General features: G+C 36.2%; 1 protein-coding gene across 2 annotated transcripts in view; it reads left to right on the forward strand.

Moving 5' to 3' along the window:
* The window catches only part of Start1 (Steroidogenic acute regulatory protein-like), a 251,063-nt gene that overhangs the window by 129,274 nt on the left and 97,585 nt on the right, over positions 1-24,204 (forward strand). For both annotated transcript variants that reach the window (XM_081735713.1, XM_081735712.1), the window contains exon 9: positions 13,775-13,824. In XM_081735713.1, coding sequence (XP_081591839.1) covers positions 13,775-13,824 — 50 coding nt within the window. The remainder of the gene's footprint in view (positions 1-13,774; positions 13,825-24,204) is intronic.

Here is a 24,204-nt window from a genome sequence, read left to right on the forward strand (position 1 = left end):
ATGGAGAACGTCGTAATTTAGAATGAAGGATGTTATTCAATTTCGCGGAGTTCATTCATCACTCATCATCACCGTCTCCTTTAGCCTAACCGGCATAACCGTGGGACGTAAAACTCAAAGATTTCATTTCATTTTTTTTTCAATTTCGCGGAGGCTAAAAAAAAATACCATAAGAAGATAGATTCCTTAGAATAGTGAAAAAATGGCCGTAATAAGATTGGAATTCTTGTGAAAACAGAGATAACATAACATAATATAGGATAAAATAGGATAGAATAAAATATAAATAAGAATAATGTTAATGATAATGATGAAGAAAATAATGGAGCCCCCCAAAAAACTGTAAAAAGTTTCTCAAGACATTGAAGAAAGTAAAAAGTATGATTTCAAGGAGAGGAAGAAAATATAGAGAGGAGAACTGTTTATTTTGTGTGTTGGCCTGAAGTGCGTAAAAATAAACGTGTCCAATAATAAAAGATATGTTCGTTAAAAAAAAAAAAAAAAAGTATTTTTGCATAAATTTTCTATAGTTACGTTTGGAATGCTCATTTAGAATAACGTTTTAAAATTATTGTAAATGTATATTTTAAAGTGTGAAAGATCTAAATTATGCGGTCTATACGTAAGGACATAATGCAATGGATTAGTGAATTTTTATATAAAATGTTGCTATGGATGGATCTAGTTCGTTTCCCGTAGGTAAGTGAAACTTATAGGCCTTAGACTTAAGTCAAACTACGCAGAAGCTTTTCATATATAGCAAAGATAGATAATTCTCTGCTACGAGTGTAAGTTAATGGAATTGTTATACAATATAACATTTATATATATATATATATATATATATATATATATATATATATTGAAACGAGCGTTAGCGAAGCTTTTACCATTCGAATCTTTTGACATTTGTGTGTCGGTCTATCTGTCCGTCCGTCTGTTTCACGATAACTGTCGTAAAGGAACCGATTTTAACGAAACGTGGCATATAATTTCCTTTAACATGCAGATATAACCCTATTGTATGATGTTGCAATCCACGAAAAATAGAAGTGGCAAAGGGGTAAAATCAACCCTGTGTTGCACGTTTACACATTTTCGTTCAAAACTATTTTTCAGGATAATTACGCAAAAATTATTCGTTTCAGCAAAACATATTGTACAGTTTTTAAGGAGATTGAGATGGTCCCCATAGCTAGGGGTTAAAATCTGCCAATAATGAAAAGTTGAAATTACCGTGCCTCCATAAAATATGTGAAAACACGAAAATGTTTGATTTTGATGCAGTATGTCAAATGTTTTCTTTGAGGCTCTCAAATCATCCCCTCTCTATTTCGTGGTTCCCCCTTCTGACGAAAAGAGAAAAGGGCATAACCTACCATAAACTGTTACACAGTTACAAATACTAATAACTTGAACATGAGTTGAATAACAACTCTTTCCATAATATCACAAACAACTTAATGAGTTTTATTTAAATTTCCTCTTTGTTCTTTCTTTCAATGCTAGAAATATAAATATATAGGAGTTTATAGGAAGAGACGCAAACATATAGGAAAAATAGGAAATATAGGAGGTGAGGTAAGGTAATTTTGAGTTTAACCTCCCGTTCAGCAACGAGGCTATATGGGACATGGACCTACTGATTAACGTGGGATCCGAACCACATGAGCTCCCGCCGGGAATCGAACCCGGGTCTCCCATGCAGGAAATATAGGAACGTTGGAAAGCCTGTAATAGGCTTAATAATTCGCAATATAAATAGCCCTTAGTGCGACTCACTCTCAGCTAGAAGAGCATCGGATAGTAAAGTTTGTCTATCAATCAAATCATCAATGCCAAACATAAATTGAAAACGCAATTCACCATTCGTACTATCAACGAGTAGCAGTTGATTCACCTGCATTTGTATTGTACTATACAATATATTCGATAGATTCTTAGAAAATTCAAATTTAATAGCAGGCCTGTCCATTGCAACTATAGAAGATTGGGCTGAATTGTTTTTCATATTTCATCATGACTTTATACTTTCTCGTTGGTCTCATATACATTTCATCAGGATGTAATGACAGTTTTCGACCGTGAAATATCTAAACTTACGTAACTTCGATAGAGGTGCACCAATTTTGATGATTTTATTTAAAAGCTTGAAACAGTTTTCTTTCCTGGTTGTCCCATAAATTTGATGAGGATCTAACAATAGCCTTCAGATTTTTTAAAATTTAATTTTAGCGTTACTTTCAACAGCGAGGCTACATGACACGTGGACCTACAACTTAATGTAGGATCCGAATGACGCTGGCTCCCACCAGGAATCGAACTCGACTCTAATGGTCTTCGGAGCTATGTAGACCATGAAACTTCTCTACGGCTGACAGTGTTCATACCATAATTGAGGGTATGATGATGCATAATTTCAGTATAAGTGAACCAATTTTGATGATTTTTTTCTATTTGAAAGAGTATATTTTCGAGGTGGTTTCCTATAAATTTCACTAGGATCTGATGATAGTCTTTGGAAGAGAGTTCACGAAACTCTTCTACGGCGTAATTAACCGATTTCATTGTATGCATGTTCACGCGTAACTTCAAGATAGATGTATCGATTTTGAGTATTCTTTTTAACTTTCAAAGAGTATACTTTCTCGCAGGTTTCGTATAAATTTTATCAGAATCTGATCATAGTATTTGGAAACCATGAAACTCAGCAAAACCATGTAACTCCTCAACATCTAATACTGTTAATGTCGTGTCATAGTGTTAATTCCGTAAAATGTAAACCAGTTTAAATACATATATTGCAATGTTTTCGGTAGAGTCTATTAAAATATTCCCGGATTTAAGCCCTTCACCCATTTATTTATAAAAATATATCTCTATAGTAATTTACAAGGTTTGTTTGTAATACAATAAAATTTTTCACAGTGTTCAAAAAGAGTCCTCAGCACACTGAAGTGGCTTCGGAGATATAGGTACGTTCATTACAACCTCATGGGTAGATTATTACAAGGAATCTCTTGTCCAGTGCGACCTCGGGGGATAGGATTCCTCCGTAGCTCAATGCAGCCCCAAGAGGAAGATAATTGTAGAATATCTCTTTCGTCCAATGCAGCCTCCAGAGATAAAGTTTAGAAGAATTTCTCCATAACCCAATGCGACCGGAGTGCGATGTTGGTAGGTTAATGATCAGTTGTTAACTGATACTTCTGTCCATTTGTGGTCCTCTTTTATGGATGTCCTCTGGAGGGGCGGTACGTGAGAAGAAGATCGTCCATTTTCGGTTTTCTCCCGAACCAACTTCGTGATTTCCTGATGTTCCCCTTCCATCGTCTGCTAGTGACAATGTTTGTACACAATAGCACATAGTTGTGAATGAATTATGTGTTTATAGAGGTTGCTTACACGTGAGGGTATGGAACCTTACAATATATATATATATATATATATATATATATATATGGTCATGCATGTTTCGTATGTCGTTCCGTTTTGTAGGAAGTTAGTGTACTATTACTAGTTTAGAACTAAACTATTGGAGTAACGAAAAAATGAACAAATAATAAAAAATAAAAATAAAATAAAATAAATAGTCAAAAGAAAAATAACCGAATTCAAAACTACAATAAAAAGCAGAGAACAAAAACTTTTTATAACAAAAAATTTAATGAACTTCAACATAAGCGTTAGAAAGCAGTAATAATAGAAGCACTGAATAAAATAATAATAATAAAGTGCTTAAAACCCGAAAATAATTAATTACTATTATTTATAAAGATTTTTGAAGTGGTTTGCCACACATTTAAGCAAATTAATGCCTCATAAAATTAACATTAAATCTAATTTTATATTAGGCACTAATTTGTTTGGCTTGGCACAGACTTCAAAAATTTTGTAGAAAATTAATTATTTTCTGGTTTTAAGTGCTTTATTGTTATTATTTTATACATTTAATCTCTTGTAGCGTTTTTGTTGAAGGCGGTTAGTATTATTTTTATAAAGTTTTTTAAAAAAACATTTTAAGGGACATTCATTGCATTTTACTAACTAAGATTGTACCTGATTTTTCAGGTTACAGTATTAAGGTAAAATGTAAAAACTATGAAACCAGTTTTAACTTGGAAGTTTTAATATTACACGTTACCATTTCAATCATTAAGATATGAAAACATAAAATTTGATACAAGGAAACTTTCGTTCAAAAAGTACGAAAATATATATAATTCACTAGTACGAACTCAGTATGTCAGACGCAAGGGATAGGTGAGATATTTTATTAATCATAGACGTACAAGCACCAAACTTGGAATATGAGGGCTTTATGAAGATATATGAAGAATTCATGATTACGATCTTCCCAAAATGTTGGATCGAGCGTGATGGTCCAGTACCTTGGCCTGCCCGGTCTCCAGACCGAAATCCACTGGATTTTTATCAGTGGGGACACAGGAAAAGTTGGGTATGTTAATTCTGTCAACAATGTCAATGATTTGGAATGACGTATCCATAACTCCTGTGGAACTGTTCACCGGAGTTCCTTTTGCCTATGATCGAGCTTTGACATGCATGCATTGCCTTCCTTGGCGGACACTGAATATTTTCTTTGAAGTGCCCGACGAACGTATGTTTGTCTCTCCCTGGATATCGATATATATCCCTTCGAATTTACTGTTCCCATACTTTCGGCCCTTACTAACTGTGCCAACATACCTAATATGCTGTATGATCAAGGACCTTTTAGGTTATCTTGGTTGAAATCACCACCGAATATTTGTTATATTAATTAAATTACACTATACACACACACACATTATTAATTCATTATTTTTTCTTTATTTTGCTTTTCATTATTACATGTGTTTGTTACATAAAATAATTATTGTTTTATTTCATATCCACATAAAAGCAAACAATAAAATAAATAATTTCAATTTCCATTGCTGTCGAAAGTGCGAAACTAAATGTATAAATTGCGATGGAAATTTAAGTTTGTTAAACAAAAAGTAAAATTAAAAAAAAAAAAAAAAAAACGCTGATATATATTTGGTCTAGAAATTAATTCGTGCGGGTGGACAAGAGATGGCGCAACGAACGGAGCGTCCCACAGTTCGTGTATCCACACATGTGTTGCAAACCCCTGTCATCGCGTATCGTTCGTAGTATAGGGCAGTGGATTAAAGCGTCAACAACACCAGTTTGTAGTTAAGTGAACATGGCGCAATTTGTGCCTGATAAAGTGTTTTTGCGGGGTGTCCTGCTGCATTACTTTAACATGCAGAAAAGTGCGACTGAAAGTCATCGTATTTTGGTGGAAGTGTATGGTGACCATGCTCTAGCTGAGCGAACGTGTCAGAAGTGGTTTGCACGGTTTAGAAGTTGTGATTTCGGCTTGGCAGACCAAGAGCGAGCTGGACAGCCAAAAGAATTTCAAGACGAAGAATTGACAGCATTGCTCGAGCAGGATTCGTGTCAAACGCAGGAACAACTTGCAGCAGCATTAGGCGTTGATCAAACAACAGTCTCCAAACGCTTGAAAGCCATGGGAATGATTCAAAAGATGTCACATTGGGTTCCACATGAATTGAAAGACAGAGACGTTGAAAGACGAAAAACCATTTGCGAATTGCTGCTTCAACGACAGAACAGAAAGGGGTTTCTGCATCGAATTATTACGGGTGATGAGAAGTGGATCCATTACGAGAACCCTAAACGAAAAAAGGCCTGGGTGAAACCAGGTGAACCAGGTCCATCACAACCAAAACGAGATATTCACTGTGCAAAGGTTATGCTGTGCATATGGTGGGATATGAAAGGTGTGGTGTACTATGAGCTGCTGCAACCGGGTGAAACTATGAATGGAGAACGTTATCGACGACAATTAATGCGTTTGAAGCAAGCTCTGGCCAGAACACGACCAGAATGGGAGAACAGACATGATAAACTTATTGTTCAACATGATAACGCTCGCCCACATGTCGCAAAACCGGTCAAAACCTATTTAGAAAATGTCGGATGGGAAGTTTTACCCCACCCGCCGTATTCACCAGACGTTGCTCCTTCGGACTACTACTTGTTCGATTGCATGAACAACGATTTGATTGGACAGCGGTTTACTTCTTCAGAAGATATCGAAACATGGGTCTCTGACTGGATCGCTTCCAAGGATGAGGACTTCTTTCGCCACGGAATCCGTACATTGCCTGACAGATGGGCGAAAGTGGTGGCTAGCGATGAACAATATTTTTCTTAAGGTATTTATGTATTTTGTGTTTGTACTACAGCTTCAATGTGTGCGTACCAACCGCACGAATTAATTCCTAGACCAAATAAAACTGAAATATTTCGTTTCATTTTATGACCCTATTACAGTGGTGTTCATCCCTTTCTTTACAATTACTCCTTAATAATACTTTTCCATTCTAGCTGTGCCGCCAGATTTAAGCTATTTTTAATTCAAATTATAGGTAACTACATCAAAAGTAAATTATAGAATTTATTACATATTAATTTAATAACCCAGTTATACTGTAAGCAGGAGAACTTTACTATAAATGTAATAAAACTATGTTTCAGATAGTATGGAATAAATATTATAGTAATAAACCTGTGCATACCCCTAACGATACTTTTCCATTTAAGCGTGTACCTCTAGATTCAAATTGTAGATAACTAAATCAAAAATAAATATAAAATTTATTGCTTATTGATTAAATAACCCAGTTTTACTATATACAGGAGATTCGTGTTATAAATGCAATAGAACTATGTTCCAGGTAGCGAGCCGTTCCAGTTCAAATCAAGACAATTTGAAAACAAAATTTACCTTACCATCTCAGATTGTCATGAAATTTTGCATAGGAGTACTATTCATATAGATTAAGAAAAATAACAAATTCCATCTTTATATATCAACCGGTATTGTAGATAAGGCTATATAAAGTTTCAAAAAAAAAAAAAAAAAATGCCTAAAGTAGTATGTTCAATGTATTTTGAAATTGTAATTGCGGCTCTCTTAATTGAGCTAGAGAGGTGATTGAGGAGTCATTTTACGCATTTATCATGCCCTTTCCTGTGGTGTACAGCACCATAAGCTAATACAGAATTGATTTTTCAAAATCAAAATTTTACTTCAAATTTTTCAAAAAGTACATATTTTAAAATTTTGAAATTAATTCCATGAATAGTATTGTTGTAAAGCACCTGATATAGTATAAATTTGGGATGATAATGAGTTCTTTGTTAAAAAATTCAAACTAACACTAGATTTTTCATTAATATCCTGTTCCTAGCTGAAAAATACATGTATGCAATGTTTTTGTGTTTTACTTGTAGGAATAGATATGAAGAGTAGAGTAATGGGTCTAAAACATATACAGACTTGTAATCTGCTCCCAGTACTTATTAGCTCATACTCTAAAAACTTTAACTTAAAGCTGCGTTAAGTACTGATACTTTTGAACTTTAAAATAATATTAATACAAGTTTCACAATTAAAAATGTTACTGTAAATAAACGTGATTTGTAAGAGTATAAATCTAGCACTGGTACAACAGCAGGGTTGGCTGGTTTAAACCAAGGTGGTTTAAACCAGGTGTTTAAAAAAAACAATTGCTGAAAAAAAAAACACAAATCGTGTTAATTTCATAGTGACGTTTCCACATATCTCGAATCATTTGTGTTAGTTGAATCTAATTTTCGCCTTGTAATTAAGGGGTCCTGATGAGCCCACAAAATTTCTCCCAGGTTGAAACTAAGTAGTGGTTCAGTCCTATGTAATATGTTCAGTAGGGTGGAGTGAAAACAGGCCAAAAAAAATTTTTTTCGAAATTCGATTTTGGATAGGGGGCAAAAGTTGCATCATATTATAGTACTTTGCAATGGAAAATTTCAATTCTCTAAAATAATTTTTAGCCGGGGCGCAATGGGCCTTAAGTTTGATAGATTATGCAAATAAGTGAAAAGGGGCCAATTTAAAAAAATCTAAATTCGAATTTGGATATGGGGCAGAAGTTGCATCATATCGTAGTACTTTACCATGGAAAATTTTAATTCTCTAAAATATTCTTAGCCGGGGGTCAATGGGCCTTAAGTTTCGTAGATTTTGTAAACAAATACACGTTTGTTGTGTATTTGTGTAATTATTAGACAGCTCTTCGCTTGAAGTAGACTGTAATTTGAGGGTGTTAAGATTCGTTATCGTGACGAGTTGCATTTCTAAGGCTATCGAAGTTCATATTCTGTGTTACAGGCTACATCAAGCCAGAACTCACCACTAAGAGGTGGCTGCCGTCGAGTTCAATCCCACGCACTCGCTAACATTACATTGAATGTTTCATAAGTTTCGTTCACGTCTTCCTGTAAAATACTGCGACTTTGTCTCAAAAGTAGGCATGTATTTTCTCGAGTCAATTTTGGAACGAATAAAGAAATCGCTCTCTCGTGCCTCACATACTGAAAGAAGTTTCACTAATTATTTCCACTAATCTTTCCACTACTTACGTATGATATTTCAACTCAGGGATATCAATACATGTATTTTCTGAAGCGCGAATTTCTTGCAATTTTTCATCTGTCTCATGAGTCAGTATTAGCATTCTGTTATATTACACTCATTCCAGTTTATCATTTCTGTGTAATTATTAGTCTCGAAGTCACGAATTAGTGGCACTTCGAAGAAACGAATTTCAAAAGGTTTACACTGCTTTGTGGATTGGAATATTTTCTCAGCAGCAAGGATTCGTGTAGTTGATCTGTCGACATTAATCATGGCAATGAGAATGTTTTGAGAATGCACATAGAATGCATTTCTGGAAATTACTTTATTGACTGGAGTCTTGTATAATTCTTGCAAACATCGCGGAAGTTTTATGGTCAAGAACAAATGTTTAGCTCCGTATTTGACAAGAGGTTTCAATTTGATGTTGAACCACACTGGTGCATATACTTTTACCGAGAACATTGATTGAGTTTTGAGCTCCTCTGAAGAATTTGGCATTGATATATATACACCTATAGACGCAAAAGTCTGTAAGCCACTGTTAACCAGCGAACATGCCCAAGTTTCCCAGGTTTCTTAATCTGCTAGGCTTTTATCAGCCTCATCTTATTACAGATTGGAGTCTTTCACACAATACCTCTGATCATAACTGAGATCAGGCACATTTAGGAGTGTAGGAGGTTCTGAAGAAATCTTTTCGAAGCCGTACACTGAATTTGTTTCACATTTCACAAATGATCTACCAATAGAGCCAAAGAAAGTGTAAGGGCCAGTATTTACACCATCGATTTCTTTTAGTAAATGACGAAGTGGTAGTTCAACGAACTGCAATAAGCACATGCACCACTGTAAGGGCCTCCGTAAATGGTTTCCGAGCACTAATCACTCCTCCTTTTGACCCAACATTAATATTAGTGCCATCGCAGCCGTTAGCTACCACATCTGATAGATTCACATTATTTTCTTGTAATTCGCGGCAGATGAAACTAGCAATATTCTTTGCTGATGCTGATCCGGTCAAAGCATTTCCAGCATAGCCGAGAAATTTGTTACCCCTTTCTACATGATACAATAATGTTCTTCTATCTTCATATCTCTGACTTCCGGACATCGTGAGCGTTTGGTCTTTCTTCCAATCAAAATAGATGGCACGAGGTTTCACTTTATTAACAGTCTCTTTGGTTCTTACACTTATACTATTTTTCACAACCTTTCTTTGAATTTTACTTCTGTCAATTGTTTTGCGACTGCTCTAGACTAACATATTAAAAATCTTCCAAAACCGCAGTAGCATTTGCTGCAATTTTTCTTCGCCGGTTTTCCCTTCACTTTTGCTAATGTTGGGATGAATTTTCTAATTTGCGTGCATCCAATCTGTGCTTGCTCTCTTGTCTTCTTCAAAGGATATTTCCAACTAAAATATGATCTCCTCCAGCTTCAGTGTGTTCTTTATTGTCTTCCTATCTTGTTTCCGAAGATGACAAGTAGTCTGAAGATTCGATAATGTAATTATAGTAGAGTATAATACTCTCTGGTTGAAAGCTTCACCGTAAGGACGCATTTTGGCTTTCCTTCCTTCTCTTTTCTTGAATTTCTTTATCCAAGTAATATAAATAATACCGAATATCATTTTTTACTCACCACCCAGCAACACAAATAGGCTAGTTATCGCCCGGGGCAAGAACTCGCATTAGCACCTCCCGACCAACCAAACCAAAAGGCTCCCCAATTATACCTGATATTGGCATCGGACAGTAGTTCTATTCCATCATTTCTTCAAGTGGTAAAGCTTGATTTCAAAATTGTAGTACATATTTTAATTTTCGGTACAAGATAAAACACTAAACAACTTTGTAACTGATTGACAAATAATCTGAGAGTAGCATGCTTGACACATTCTTACAGTCTTAACGAAATAACTGCAAATCACAATGTTTTTGGAATTATATGAGGATGTGAATATGTGTAGAATGAATCAACAGTCTTTTGCTTTAAAATAGAATATTTAATTATGAAAAACAATCAAGCTGTTGTTTTGAGTATACTCGAATATTTTACAAATCTTTTAAATCGATGTAAGTTAAATGAAAACACAAAAAGCTGGAACTAAAATTTAACCTTGCGGGCTCTTTTGGATGCAGAGGTTTTTACAATGTCCTCAAAACATAGCTTTGAAGCTAACTTAGTATATGCTCATGGATATGATTCTAAGGTTTGTGAGTCGTTGTTGCCCTCTTAAATTTCTGAGGTAATTTTTTTTATGATCTTTAGTTTGCTAAAACTCATTTCCTTGCTTTATAGTGAAAATAATTATTTGCCCAGTTTTGCGCCCCCCAATTTGGCGCTTGGGGCACAAGCTCCGTTTCCCCCTAGTTACGTCACTGTCACCACCAACCACACTATTATACTATTAACAATACTGCCAAAAGTTCATTGTAGGATATCAGAAGACTTATTAAATAGCAAAAAGCTTTTTTTTATGACAAACTCGCAAAATGCTTATAGTTAATCACTTTTCGTCTTATTATTCCCAAGTTTCAGGACCATTGCGCCCCGGCTAAAAATAATTTTAGAGAATTAAAACTTCATGTTGTTATCTATTGACAAAGGATGCATCTTTTGCCCTCTATCCATAATACAAATTAAAGTCTACATTCAGCGAAGATTTGCTAAATAGTTACATAGTAAACGGAAATTAATTTGCAAACTCTCAAACTTAAAGCCCCTTGCGCCCCGGCTAAAAATTATTTTAGAGAATTGAAATTTTCTATGGTAAAGTACTACGATATGATGCAACTTTTGCCCCCTTTCCAAATTCGAATTTCGAAAAAAAATTTTTTCGCTCCACCCTAATGTTCAGTCCTTCATAACCTCGCTGTTGCATAAGGACGTTAAGCCTAAACAAACCAAACGAGCTGAGAAAGCTTTAGCAGGTAGGCCCGGGCCTACTCAAAAATTTAAATATATATACGTACGTCTGAAAGATAATAAATATATCTTTACTGCAAAGGAACAAATCCTATACATTTTTATATTAAAAAAAAATAAAATTAAAAAATTGGAATTCTGAAAATTTTAATCCTGAAGCCGCTCATGCCAACGAAACAAATTCTATCTTATCTATCTGCTTGCCTGAATGTCTGTTCATAGTTATCAATACTGTTAAAGTTCGCTTAAATATATTGATAAAGAGTAGGCAAACTTCATCGACTACATCTGTAGCTTATCAATTGGCCTTTTTAATTTTCTTGAATGATATCTCATACTAATTTTTAATTTTAAAATTCCTGCATTTATTGTTTGTATAAACACCATTTTAGAGCATTGCTTATCAGGAACGTACGCAGAAATTTATTTCGGGGGATCCACAGCTTTTCAGGGTGGTTTAAATTCAATATGAGTGCAAATTGTATGAAAATTTTCAGGTGGTTTGCAGGGTTGGGAAAAGGAAGTGTCAAAATCTCCAAATAAACTTTAATTAAAAGACATATCAGGCTGAGTCACCGCTGTCTATGAAGGAAATTGGTGTTTCGGGTATGTTTTACAGAAAAAATGAAGAACTTGATGAAGTAAAAATAACTTCTTCATCCATCTGGGCCATATCCATTATTCTCATATTCAAGAAATGCTGATGTTCTGTGGAAGTTAGTAGTGGACGTTCTGACAAAAGTGAATCCTGTAACTCCCACTGGAAGAAGTTATGTTCTCCGTAACAGTGGTATATGCCGAACAAATGGGCTTTTTCAAACCTCAAATGATAAACATATCATACTACTTATTGAAAAGTTTTACTATGGACTCATCTGTACTCTTTCTGCAAGTGAGTGTTCACTTTTATTTTCACAGAAATATTCTAATTCTTACTCTAAAAACTTAGCTGTAGTATAAAACTTACAATTAGCATTTTTGTGTTGCTACCCTACGTACAGAGTATTCTTGAAAAATCAAGTGTTAGTTTTGAATTGTTTAACAATGAACCCAAAAATCCCAAATTTATAATTTGCCAGGTGCCTTACAACAATACTATCTATTCATGGAAGTAATTTCAAAATTTTAAAATATATACTTTTTGAAAAATTTTTATTTTGAAGAAACAAATTCTGTATTAGCCTATATGATGATGTACACCATAGGAAAGGGCATGAAAAATTCTGTAAAATGACACTCAACCAGCTCTCTGTCTCAATTAGGAGAACTGCAATTCTAATTTCAAAATTCATTGAACGTGCTATTTTGGGCATTTTTTTCAAACTTGACATAGCCCTATCTTCAATATTGGATGACACATGAAGTTGAAAATTTGTATTTTTCTTAATCTATCTAGAAGGCATCTATGTACCAAATTTTATTAAAATCTGAGACGGTGAGGTTAAGTCTCTGTGTTGAATTGATATTGAATGACCCTAGCATGGAATAAATGTTGTACTAATAAGTCTTTGCATACTCTAATAATACTTTTCTTTTCGAGCGTACCGCCAAATATCATTGCTATCCTTAATTCAGATTAATAGTAGCTGTATAAAAATAAGTTACTGAGTTTATTAATTAAATACCCAATGTTACTATAAATAGAAGGATTATACTATAAGTTTAATTGAACTATGTTGTTTTAAATTTAACGTATCCGTAAGAAGTCATCGCGCATCTCAGGTTAATTGTCACTGCCTTAATGCAAATCTTGTTCCACATGTCCACCACAGTTCTCAGCATACTTCCGGAAGCAACCTTCATTTTTCTTTATTTTATAGTTTAATGTCCCACAATTATGCACCGAGGCTAAGGGAGATAGTGATGATAAATTGGATGATGATGGTGGAATGAAAATGGAAGGGAACGGAGGAACCACGAGAAGGCTACGGAGACTGTGTTTGCCCACCACATTGGTCACTTGGCGAGTGCTAGGATCGAACCAGAGACTCCATGCGACAGAGATGAATTTAATTCTTTTCAAAACGTAATCACCCAGAACATCTGTTGTAGTGATTTAAGTTCTTTCGAAGATAATTCCTTTCCGTTTATTCAGAGCTTACATCTCAGATTTCAGAATTTTCGTATCACAAAGTAGATGTATCAAGTGATTGTGATTGTGGTTTTCATTCTATAGCCACCCTTCTCCCAATCCAAGTTAGAAAACTGGAGAACTGTGTCGTATTGGTTGCAAACTTTTATAGCCATTCTGAGAGACACCACCTGTATTATTAAAATACTTAAGCAAAATGGAGATTTAGAGAATAATAGAAAATTATGATTGTAACTGTTATTCTTTATATTTTACAGGTTCAGATACAGAAGAAGGTGCAACAGGGAAAAAGGTTCTTTCCCCTCAGGTAAGTAAAATCCTTTCATATACTTACATGCATGTTTCATTACTCACTTAAAATTTAAACAAAATAGTGCACGAAACAAAATAGTCTGGGTGAGTAGCATAGAATAAATACAATTAATGCAGGGATAAACAAAGAAAATGCTGCATTTACCTACCATCACAGATAATATGGAAAGTGGCCCGTTTGAACATTGACTCTTTGCTGCAGGTATCACCTTGACCAAATAAAAAGCTAATCAGCAGCTGACACTTTGCTGTCAGCATTTCTTTACACCAATAGAGTGAAAGTGTCTGTCCAGTATTGGGCAAGATACTAGATACTCGATAGACGAGAGAATGGTGGAGATAAACATAACGAAGGATTCAGTTAAGAATTTCTTTAAGTATCCTAATGGAGGCTAACAGTGAAGAGAGCCGTGTAGACTTCGGCTAGGAAGATGGCACGGCTGAGTCTGTTCATAACGTTCCAAAAGAAAAGCAGCTCCAGAAATTTTATTAAAGACATTCGTCAAGGAGTGGTTCAGTATCTGAAAAGAACAGACAATCGTGCTTTAAGGAGTTCGGAGTTGATACTATATCGTGCAATGATTGTTAGTGATATGAAGAAGTCGATAAACTGAAATAAATAAATTACTACTCATGGCAACTTCGCTGACTTGTTGAACCCGTTCTAGTATTTAATGATTGATAAGATGTGGTTTCATTTCTCCGGACACGTAAATTCGCAGAACATTGGGACACTCGTAGCAGACATCTGTCATCGCATGTGATGGACTTCAATAAGTTGATAGTAAAATGGAATGTGTAACTTCAGTCGAAGAATGAGAGCCAGGATGCAACTGCAGATATTCTGTAAGTGGGGCTCGTCACTACTCAAAACATAACAAACTAGGACATAAATGCTATTAAACGAATTCCGAGAATTTGCTACTTAGCGTGACTGTTGGTCAATCCATTTAAAATCACCCAATGAGGTTGCTGTCAAAATTTATTATTTTGTAATTCTAAGTTGTACTATACGTAGAGAGTTCGAAATAAGTATTCATTAATTTTTTGGATGTCCAGCGTTTGTTTCAGTGATTTTGTATAGGCGCGTCAGCGTATTTTGCTCTTTACAAAGGTTTGTGGTTCAGTGCCGTGCCGTGGAAAATCAGCTCCCGGGGCGAGAGTATACGACGGCGTCCCCATACATATATTCCAAGTAATTTTCCTTTCTTTTGTCCCTTTATCTCCCGATTTTTTCTCCCCCCTTACTTCGGCGCCCGGGGCCGTCGCCCTCTGCCCCCCACGGCACGGCCCTGGTTTCAAACAAAAAAACATTTTGAAGACAGTTAAATGTACATTTTATGTCCAGTGCACATTGAAGCGTACTACACTACAGATATCATTAAAAAACATGTTAAAGGTTGGAAAACAAAAAAGGTTGGAAAACAAAAATTGTCATTTTTGAAATAATAAATTTTAAAGAAAAAATTAAGACACCATTAATTTTTTTCCAGAGATTGGCTTTCTGGTAAACTAGTTTTATTTAAAAAAAAAAAAGTTTGATACCTGAGAGATTCTTTTTTTTTGGGGGGGGTCTTCAAAGAATGCAAAAGGGATACAAAATAATCAATATATTAATAGAAGGAAGAAACAACATATTTAAACTTATTTTTACACACCAAATCTTCTGTAGGTTCGAATTCAATAACATCCAAATAGTGAAAAAGTGATTGACTGGACCCGGACTCGAACCAAGGATCTCCAGCATACTACACCACCCAGTCCGCTTCGTCGGTGCTCTCCGCTCAGATCACACGCCTTGCACCACAGATTAGTTGCTGTGCTTCGATAATCCAGTGTCCATATATTGAGAATACCTTTTGACGATTGTGATTTCATATATTAATGAAAGGAGGAAACAACGACCGATTTAAACTAATTTTTTTTACACACCAAATCCTCTCTAGGGGCGAATCTAATAATATGCAAAGAGTAACAGTCGGTGGACACTGGCTTGTCCAAGCACAGAAGCTAGGCTATGGTGTAAGTCGTGTGATCTGAGGGGATAACACCGATTACAGGAGTGAGAGGGTGTTTGGCTATTCTAGGAAACGGACTGGGTGGTGTAGTGGTTGACGCATCGGCACAGTATACCGGAAATCCCGAGTTCGAGCCCCGGTCCAGTCAGTCACTTTTTCACTCTTTGTATGTTACAAAACAATTTGTTGTTGTGTAGTAATAAGTGGTTAAAATTTGATCAATGAGACTTGACTAGTTTTTGAGTTACTACTTTTTTTCCATTTGGAAAAATTCGTTTTATTACCAACTAAATTACAAATAAACTGATGGTTCATTCTGCAACTAAACTACATATGTTAGGTATTAAAACATGTATGAGTAATTCAGTTCAATTGTGCATGTTGTTTTGTTGTAATAATAATTAATTAGGACAAACTAATAGTTAATTATGTTTTGAGGGAAATAATTACGAAAAAAATTAGCGTTGTTTTACCTTACGTAGTTTTTGAGCTTATGAATTTCATAAAGTAGTCAAGACCATTTTATTAATAGGGAGGTCTATTTAGCATATTGTTTAACCAAAATACAAGGGAGTACATACAGAAAATACCTCTTTTAAAGTTGGTACGACCAAACACTTTTCATTAGTCGAATTCTCCGAGAAAGAGAGAGGAACGCTTTCTGTTTTATTACTGGAAAAATGATTATACAATTTGCTGCAAGAAATGTGTGATCAATGACAAGTTGTACCACAATACCACAACTGTACATTCTTTCCAAAAATGTTTAGTTGAAGAAGTCAAGAAAGAACGCCAATAGGAAAAAAAATAGTATACTTTACTGATGGTGCCAGCAACCAATATTAGAACGAAAAAAGAAAAGAAAAAATCTCCAACAATTGGTACTTTGGAGACTTTCGTGTTGATGTTGAATGGAATTCTTTTACTTCCTCATATGGGAACAATGCATGTAATACATCAGTGGCATCACAGAAAGAGTGGTGATCAAGGCAAGCCAACAGCAACCATATAGTACCTAATCAAATTTTAACCGTTGAGGGCACGTACAGATTTTACAATGAGAATGTATCAGGCATTCATTGCGTTTATGTACCATCAGAAGAAATGTGATCAAACAGCATGACATCACTAAAATGATTTGATTCTTGCAAACAACTTTCAAAGACTAGGACATTTCATAGGTTTGCACCTCTAACTCAAACAACAGGATTCCCACTCGTCCTGGAAAGCCTGGAAAACCTGGAAATGTCCTTGAATTGATTTTGTTCTGGAAACATCCTGGAAATGTCCTTGAAAATGCATTTCTGTCCTTGAAATTTACAGAAATACTAAATGTCAGATTTTTCATAATTATAATAAAGATTTTAATTAATTGCTATTTTTGTTTGCTATTCCTGATTTTGTACTGAATTATAATTTGTCATGATCCTTCATATGTGGGTGGTTGGTGGGATTTCTTTCTCCCAACAGTTGGTTGGCTGGGATAACTTCTTTCTTCTTTCATCCACTAGTCTGCCAACCCATTCTTGGATGCTGTCTTCACTAGCACTATCCTCCAGAAATTGTGCTTTGTACCAGTATCATCCTCTATAGATTGGTGTATGATAACATTTCCCATAAAGACCTTCAGTCAACATCACGAAAGAAATACTGCATCCTGCCTTCCACTCAAGGCGGCGCTAAATGGCAGAGCTGGAGAAAATAAAGACTATTGAAAGAGAAAGTCAAGTTTAGTACAGTACAGTAGCTGCAGAGAAAGAAAAGGAAATTGATGGAAACAAGTGAAGCTTTGGAGACTAAAGCAAACCAGCTTGCACTTGAAGCAGGGTAGAAGTCTTGCTTTACTTTATTGACAAAGTCAGATGGTATCCTTAGAGAAGCTTCACTAAAGAAAAAAGATATTATCTCTGTAGATGAGGGAATCACACAACTCCAAACTTAGTTGAAAAATTTGTATTATAATTCCTTTTTTCCCCTACTTATTTGTCACACTGTCATGCAATGAAGATGCTATGTACGAAAAATAGATTTTTGTTGTTTGTAAATTTGTTCGGTACATAATTAAAATGTCATGTAGAAAGAATGAAAATACATGTGCTGGATGTGGGTGGATCGGGTGGCTGGCTATAAGGGGAGTTGGGAGACCACCAAATAAAAAGCAGCACATTACATTCCGCTGTGTATTTAATTATTGTGTATTAATACTGTACTTGCATTAATATTCATTGTATAAGCTACTGTTCTTTTCATTTCACTGTTGTGAGTTTTGAGCCTACAGTTGCAATCCTGTTACAACTTCCTGTGTCAAAGTCCTGAAAAATTGATTTGTCCTAGAAACATCCTGGAAATGTCCTAGAATGTTTTTTGGGGAAAGAGAGTGGGAACCCTGAAACAAAAATTAGATGATGTGAATACTCGCATTCAGAAGAATTTACTGATTGCAGCACTACAGAAATTCCAGAAGAAAGTGTGTTGTCATGGAAACTTGCATTTACGGCAAGAATTGATGAATCGGGAATATTGAAGAAACAAATAAGGGAAACAACGACCATTTTATTCACTCTTTCATCCACATAGCTCCAGAGTTGCTTTCCAAATCTCTAAAGTTGACAATGTTTGAGAGCTAATCAGTAAAGTCCTAAGGAAGCTATCACCGATAGAGTTCACAGTTGCTACATATTGAAGATATAATGTCAGACAAAACTATATGTAGGTATAAGTCAGCACTTTTCAGCAATTACATTTTAAGAAGATAAAAAGAAGATTTAACAGTTATTTGTCATTTTAATTTAAGTGTGAACAGTGTAAAGAAATAAATTCGTTAAAATTAAATGCGTTATTACTGTTGTATAATTCCCCAAAATTTGGTTGTTTTCGATATTTGAGATACTGTAGCGTCCTTAGTTTGCAGCGCCGCATAGCAGGTGTGATACTGTGTGTTTTAGTTTTACGTGTAGATTTGAAATATGTAATAACCTGATGCAGTGATATTAAAAAAAAAAAAAAAAAAAGTATTTTATGTTGATGAGTCGACGAAACTCTTATCCTCGTGTTATCACAGGGTATGTCAAACAAATGACACTGTCGATATTTACATGGTACAAAATTTCAGTGTTTTTGTCCATTAGTTAAAAGTTACAAGGGCGTATCAAGGTAAGTGGTATCGGGTGTTGCAAAATAAGTGTTAAAACTCTTGAGAGGTGACTCCTGCCATTGAGACAAGAAAAAAAGTTCTCATGAACTTTCGGCTATCGGACATAGTTTCGGATCTACAAGGTGCCGAAAGCGTGGGAAAATGACTTTCGGACGCCCATAGTTCGGAAACTATCCAACATAAAGAGGGCGACGGAAACTATCCAACATAAAGAGGGCGAGTAAAAAATTCACTGAAGAAGTCATACCTGCTGTATTGAATTTTACGTTTCACAATCCTACCATGCACGCACAAGGGATTCCCCAAAGGAACGTAGGGAGTCCCGGATAATCTGCCAAATGAAAATTGGTCTAAATGGATATGAATTGATGGGGTTTCTACCAGGTAACAATAATTCGTTTGTATTAAGTCGATATCTGGAACAAATACAAAATGGCGGACACCTTCATGCTCGTTGTGTGTGGTTGCATAATCGCCAGGTACAGATGCTGGACAACAGTGACGTTCTGAGTATTAAGTGTACCGAATTTGTACTCAAATGCTCTAGAAAGACATCTGGAGTGTCGGTAGAGCACAACAGATGAAACAGGGTGATTCACATGTGTGCAAACACTTAACGAAAAATGCCCAGAAACGTCCAGAAATGCACCCATACTAAGTAAACGTGAGTTCAAAGCGTCGGAAATGTAAGGATTAGCGTCAAGAACATGAGAGCCATTGTCAATTCACCAATAAGATTCCCTCAAACCGATGCAATATGATGTGCAAGGTTGCATACCAATAAGAAATGAAATGAAATCTTTAAGTTTTACGTCCCACAATTATGCCGGTTAGGCTAAAGGAGACGGTGATGATGATAGATGAATGAAATGGTGGAATGAAGAAAGTGGGAGGAATCGGGAGAACCCCGGGAAAACCCACGAGCACGGTGTTTGTCCACCACAAAGTTCAAACGGCGCGAGCTGGGATCGATCCGAGGACCCCAAGCACCGGAGGTGAACGCTCTACCACTGAGCCACCGCGCCCCCATTGCATACCAATGAGGATGCAGCAACTGAGACCAAGTTGAAATTGTGCAAGGGGACTCACTAAGAAACTGGATAAACTAAATGAATGTCACTAGTGGGATCACATGATCGATATTAAAATGTGGCGAATGTGTGTGTGTTGATATCGACATGTAGCTAATGAACAAATGTAAACATATCCCACTACTACTGGGACACTGTCCCACGTGCGAAAAATAGGAAAATAACTACTCGGGTCTTGAATCTAAGGACGTGGGCTCCCAGTAAGATTGGAAACTGCGACCACGCGAGCGAAAGCGAGTGCTCTAGCCCTGAGGCTTCGAGGGAGCCTCACTTTCTCTGTATTCATTTCTTTGAGGAGTACCCACGTTGTTTGGCAAGCGCTCTTGTACAGCCTCCCGACATGCTTGTGTGTTTTATTTTGTTTGTTTGTTTGTTTGTTTTTCCGGAACGATTTAAGGTACCAGTTGCTGTAAACGGCATCAGTACGTCTAATTGGAAGCAACTTACGTAATTAGATATGGTACTTATCTGAGCAGTTTTTCGAAGTAAAGTATTTTTTGAAAAAAAAATTACAAATTTTTAGTTCTTTGTAACGTTGTTTCTGTTTATTATATCATGCATTATATCATGATCGTAGTATTCGAGACAAAATGCTTTGGATGTTAAATGTATCGTCAATTTCAGTTGCATTTTTACTGTTGTAGAGGCCTCCAGAATTTAGAGTTGAAAAGATGTTAGTGGTACTGTAGCATCTTTAGTTTAAAACACTGAATAATAAGTGTGGTATTGTTTAGCGTGTAGTTTTGAAATATGTAATAGTCTGACGTAATGCCATATGAAGAAATGTAACTTTATGTTCGGTTGACAATACTGTTAATCGGCAGTATAGCGAAGAATGTTAAACGATTTTTCTTGTCGATACTTACGTGATACAAAATTTCAGCGTTTTGCATGTATTACTTGAAACATTATAAAGAGGTTTCAGGTAGGGTTGCCAACCGTCCGGTATTTCTCCGGGCAATTCGGTTTTTACTGCCTTGTCTGGTGCGGTATCAAAACTAAACGTTAAATGTCCGGAAATTTGTCCTCTTACTAGTCCTATTCGCTTTGATATCGATCTGTCGGGCGTGGAATTTGATGAATAGTTGAAGGCAAGAAAATTTATTGAACTTATCAAAACTGTTAAAGGTCAGTCAAAGTACGTTTTGAAGAATGCAGCTAGGATTGCTTCATCCTCAGCTATATCCTCCAATTAAATACTGCATCCAGATCAAGTAAAAGTATGTAGGCATTATGAAATATTACCAGCCCCAGTGAAAGTATTAAGACTTATTTTTGAAGTATATTTTGTGTATGCCATAATCATATTGTCCATTATATTTGCTTGTCTGTTTTAAATACGATATATTATTGATGGTAGACTACAAAACTTACACATGCCGACTTAACCAGAACTGGAATATAAATAAGTTTAATAAATGCTTCAAAATTAACTAAAGTTATTAAATTCGAACTCCGAATCACTCAGTTTTATGTGAAGTAACTACGTCCAGGTTGTTCACATTTTTGACGAGCGATGAAGCCACAACCTTAAAAGTACACGTACTCCAGGAGGGTGTCCGGTATTTCCATTTTCAAAAGTTGTCACCCTAGTTTCAGGGTATATGGTCGACCCTGTATGTACTAAACTGTGCTGCGTTGGTTTAGAACGTGAGGAATACTGATCTCAAAAATATTGACCTACCGAGAGAATAAAGGATACGAATCATGGATTTATACATACTGAATCTCGTTCATATCGATATAGGCATTTGCATATGAATATATGAGCCCATATTGAGAAAGGCATTTGCATGTGAATACTTCTGTATATGAGACCGGTCGTTCGTGAAAATTTATTTTCCTCGACACTCATGGTCTGGAATTGCCTTGCAGTAGAAGTTCGTACATTTCTATTGACAAGAATTTAATTACAGATTTCAAAACAAATCTGACAATCTTAATCTATCAGTAATCTATCACAAGCTTTCAATAGTGTTGTGGATGTTCTCTTCCGCTTCCGTTTCCTAATTAAAGCATTGCCATGAATTAAAGCTACTTAAGAACGGTTGTTACTTCCTTTCAATAGAGTTACATCGTTGGCCACATCTCATGACCATTCCAAGGCAAATTTGGTAAGACTAATACTAGTTTATAACGTGTATTACTGGTTTAAATTAAAATGAAAGCCTCACTGTGTGGAAACAACCAAACTTTTGTAAAAGACGTTAGAACTCAGCAGTTCAAAGACATAAGTTGTGGTAGGAGAGAATACGTATCTCAGAAAGAGCTATACAAGAGTGATACAACCATAACTCAATGAAGGAAGAAAAACAAAACTAATGAAATGTTTTTTAATATATCTTGGAGAGAATTATTTCTGTAGCACAGTTTATGTAGTAGTTCAAGAATGGATATGGTTCGTAATTACTCTGTTACTGTAATTACAGTAATTGTCTAAGATCAGCGTCAGAACATTTTATATTTGAAGCAGCTGGGACTACAGTTTCTGGAGTTTTTGCCACTATCTATATTTGTTTAACTGTAACCCCTTTATGTTTGTTTACGAAAGCACTAAGATGTTCTCAGATTATCAGGTTATCGAATGCTTTCTTTCAAATGGGAATCTGAAAATACTGGGTATTAATATCGTAGTGGTTTCTAAACAGATATAATGGATAATACTTCAAACAGTTCTGTCAAGTAGCAAAACATCCAGAAACGCCCAACTACACTGTCAGAACAATTAGGGGAGCAAGCTAGGAAACGAAAAACGACTGAAGAAAGCGAAATTTCCTATCTATGTGGTTATGGGGTTGTTGCCTTGATTACTTCAATGCACCTATGCTGGGTGGTTCGTGCAAACGAATGCAGATATAATGTCACACGACATGAGCCACAACTTGCGATAAGACGCGATGCTATCGGATTAATTGGGAACGATAGTAATGTCACTTCGATCAGCAGTGAGAAGAGGTAGGCTGCTGTGCTGTAAAGTTGAATAGGAACAATGGCAACACAACAAAATTTAGCAGATCTGTGGCATGGAGTGCCATAGGCAGAATAAAAGCTAGGCACACACAACATGGTTGCTGAGAACATGGGTGTGTCTCGCAGTCTCATTTTTAGACTCTTGATAAGCTTTCAACAAACAGAAACGACTTATCAGAGGCCAGGACAATTTTGGCCATTGATAGTGTTAGCATAGGAAGACCCTTACTTAGTGTTATCGACTCGGCAGAACAGGCAGCAAAATACAACTGAATTGAAATATAGGCTTGTACTGGCAACAGGACGCAGAATGTCAGCCTAAGCCGTTCACAATCGGCTGCAGAAAGGAGTCCTTTATGCGCAAAAGCTGATGCTGTGTGTCTTTTTGACCATCCAACAGCGTATAGCCCGCAGAAACTGGGCTGGTGGACATTGTGAGTGGGGCTCTGGATCTCGAAATTATCCATCCCTTGTGCAGGAGATATTGTATAGAGGTAATCAAGAAAATTCTGTCACTTTTTGTGGAGATCTCTGTTCAATTGACCCTCACACCGTGAATGCAAATGAAGATAAGACGAAGGTCAGTTGTTGGTGTGAGTATATCCAACATACTGCATGGTTGTGGCAGTTCAGTTATATCATAAATTTGCGTCTGAGTGAACATGGAACCTCCACAGAGCGTCATAAGGGCGTGTATGCTGTACGAGTCGAACTGGGGTCAAACGCCGCTGAGGTGGAAAATATGTCAGGCCTTTAGTGAGCGTGTAGTGACTACGCGATCAGTGAAGCCGTGGTTTAACAAGTTTAAGGACGGTGACGAAACACTCGAAGACGCACTACTTGTCTGATGACCAATATATGTACAAAATGAAGATCTGCAGGCAGCAATTGAGGGAACAGTGGCCAGATATGTGAGGAACTGAGACTACAATTCCTTGTGAGTGGAGAAACCATTCGGGAGCACCTGCATCAACTTGGGAAGCACTACAAGTTCGGTCGATGGGTCCCACATGATTTGACTCCGGGCCAGAAGGCAACGCGAGCAGACACCTGTGTTTCTTCGCTGTCTCGTCTGAGGGAGGAGCCATTTCTGAACAGGATGTGGGCATGTGATGAGAAATGAGTTCTGTACGAAGCTCCGT

This window comes from Thermobia domestica, chromosome 13 (assembly GCF_964235325.1).
Source record: "Thermobia domestica chromosome 13, izTheDome1.hap1.1, whole genome shotgun sequence".
In the NCBI taxonomy this organism is placed as follows: domain Eukaryota; kingdom Metazoa; phylum Arthropoda; class Insecta; order Zygentoma; family Lepismatidae; genus Thermobia; species Thermobia domestica.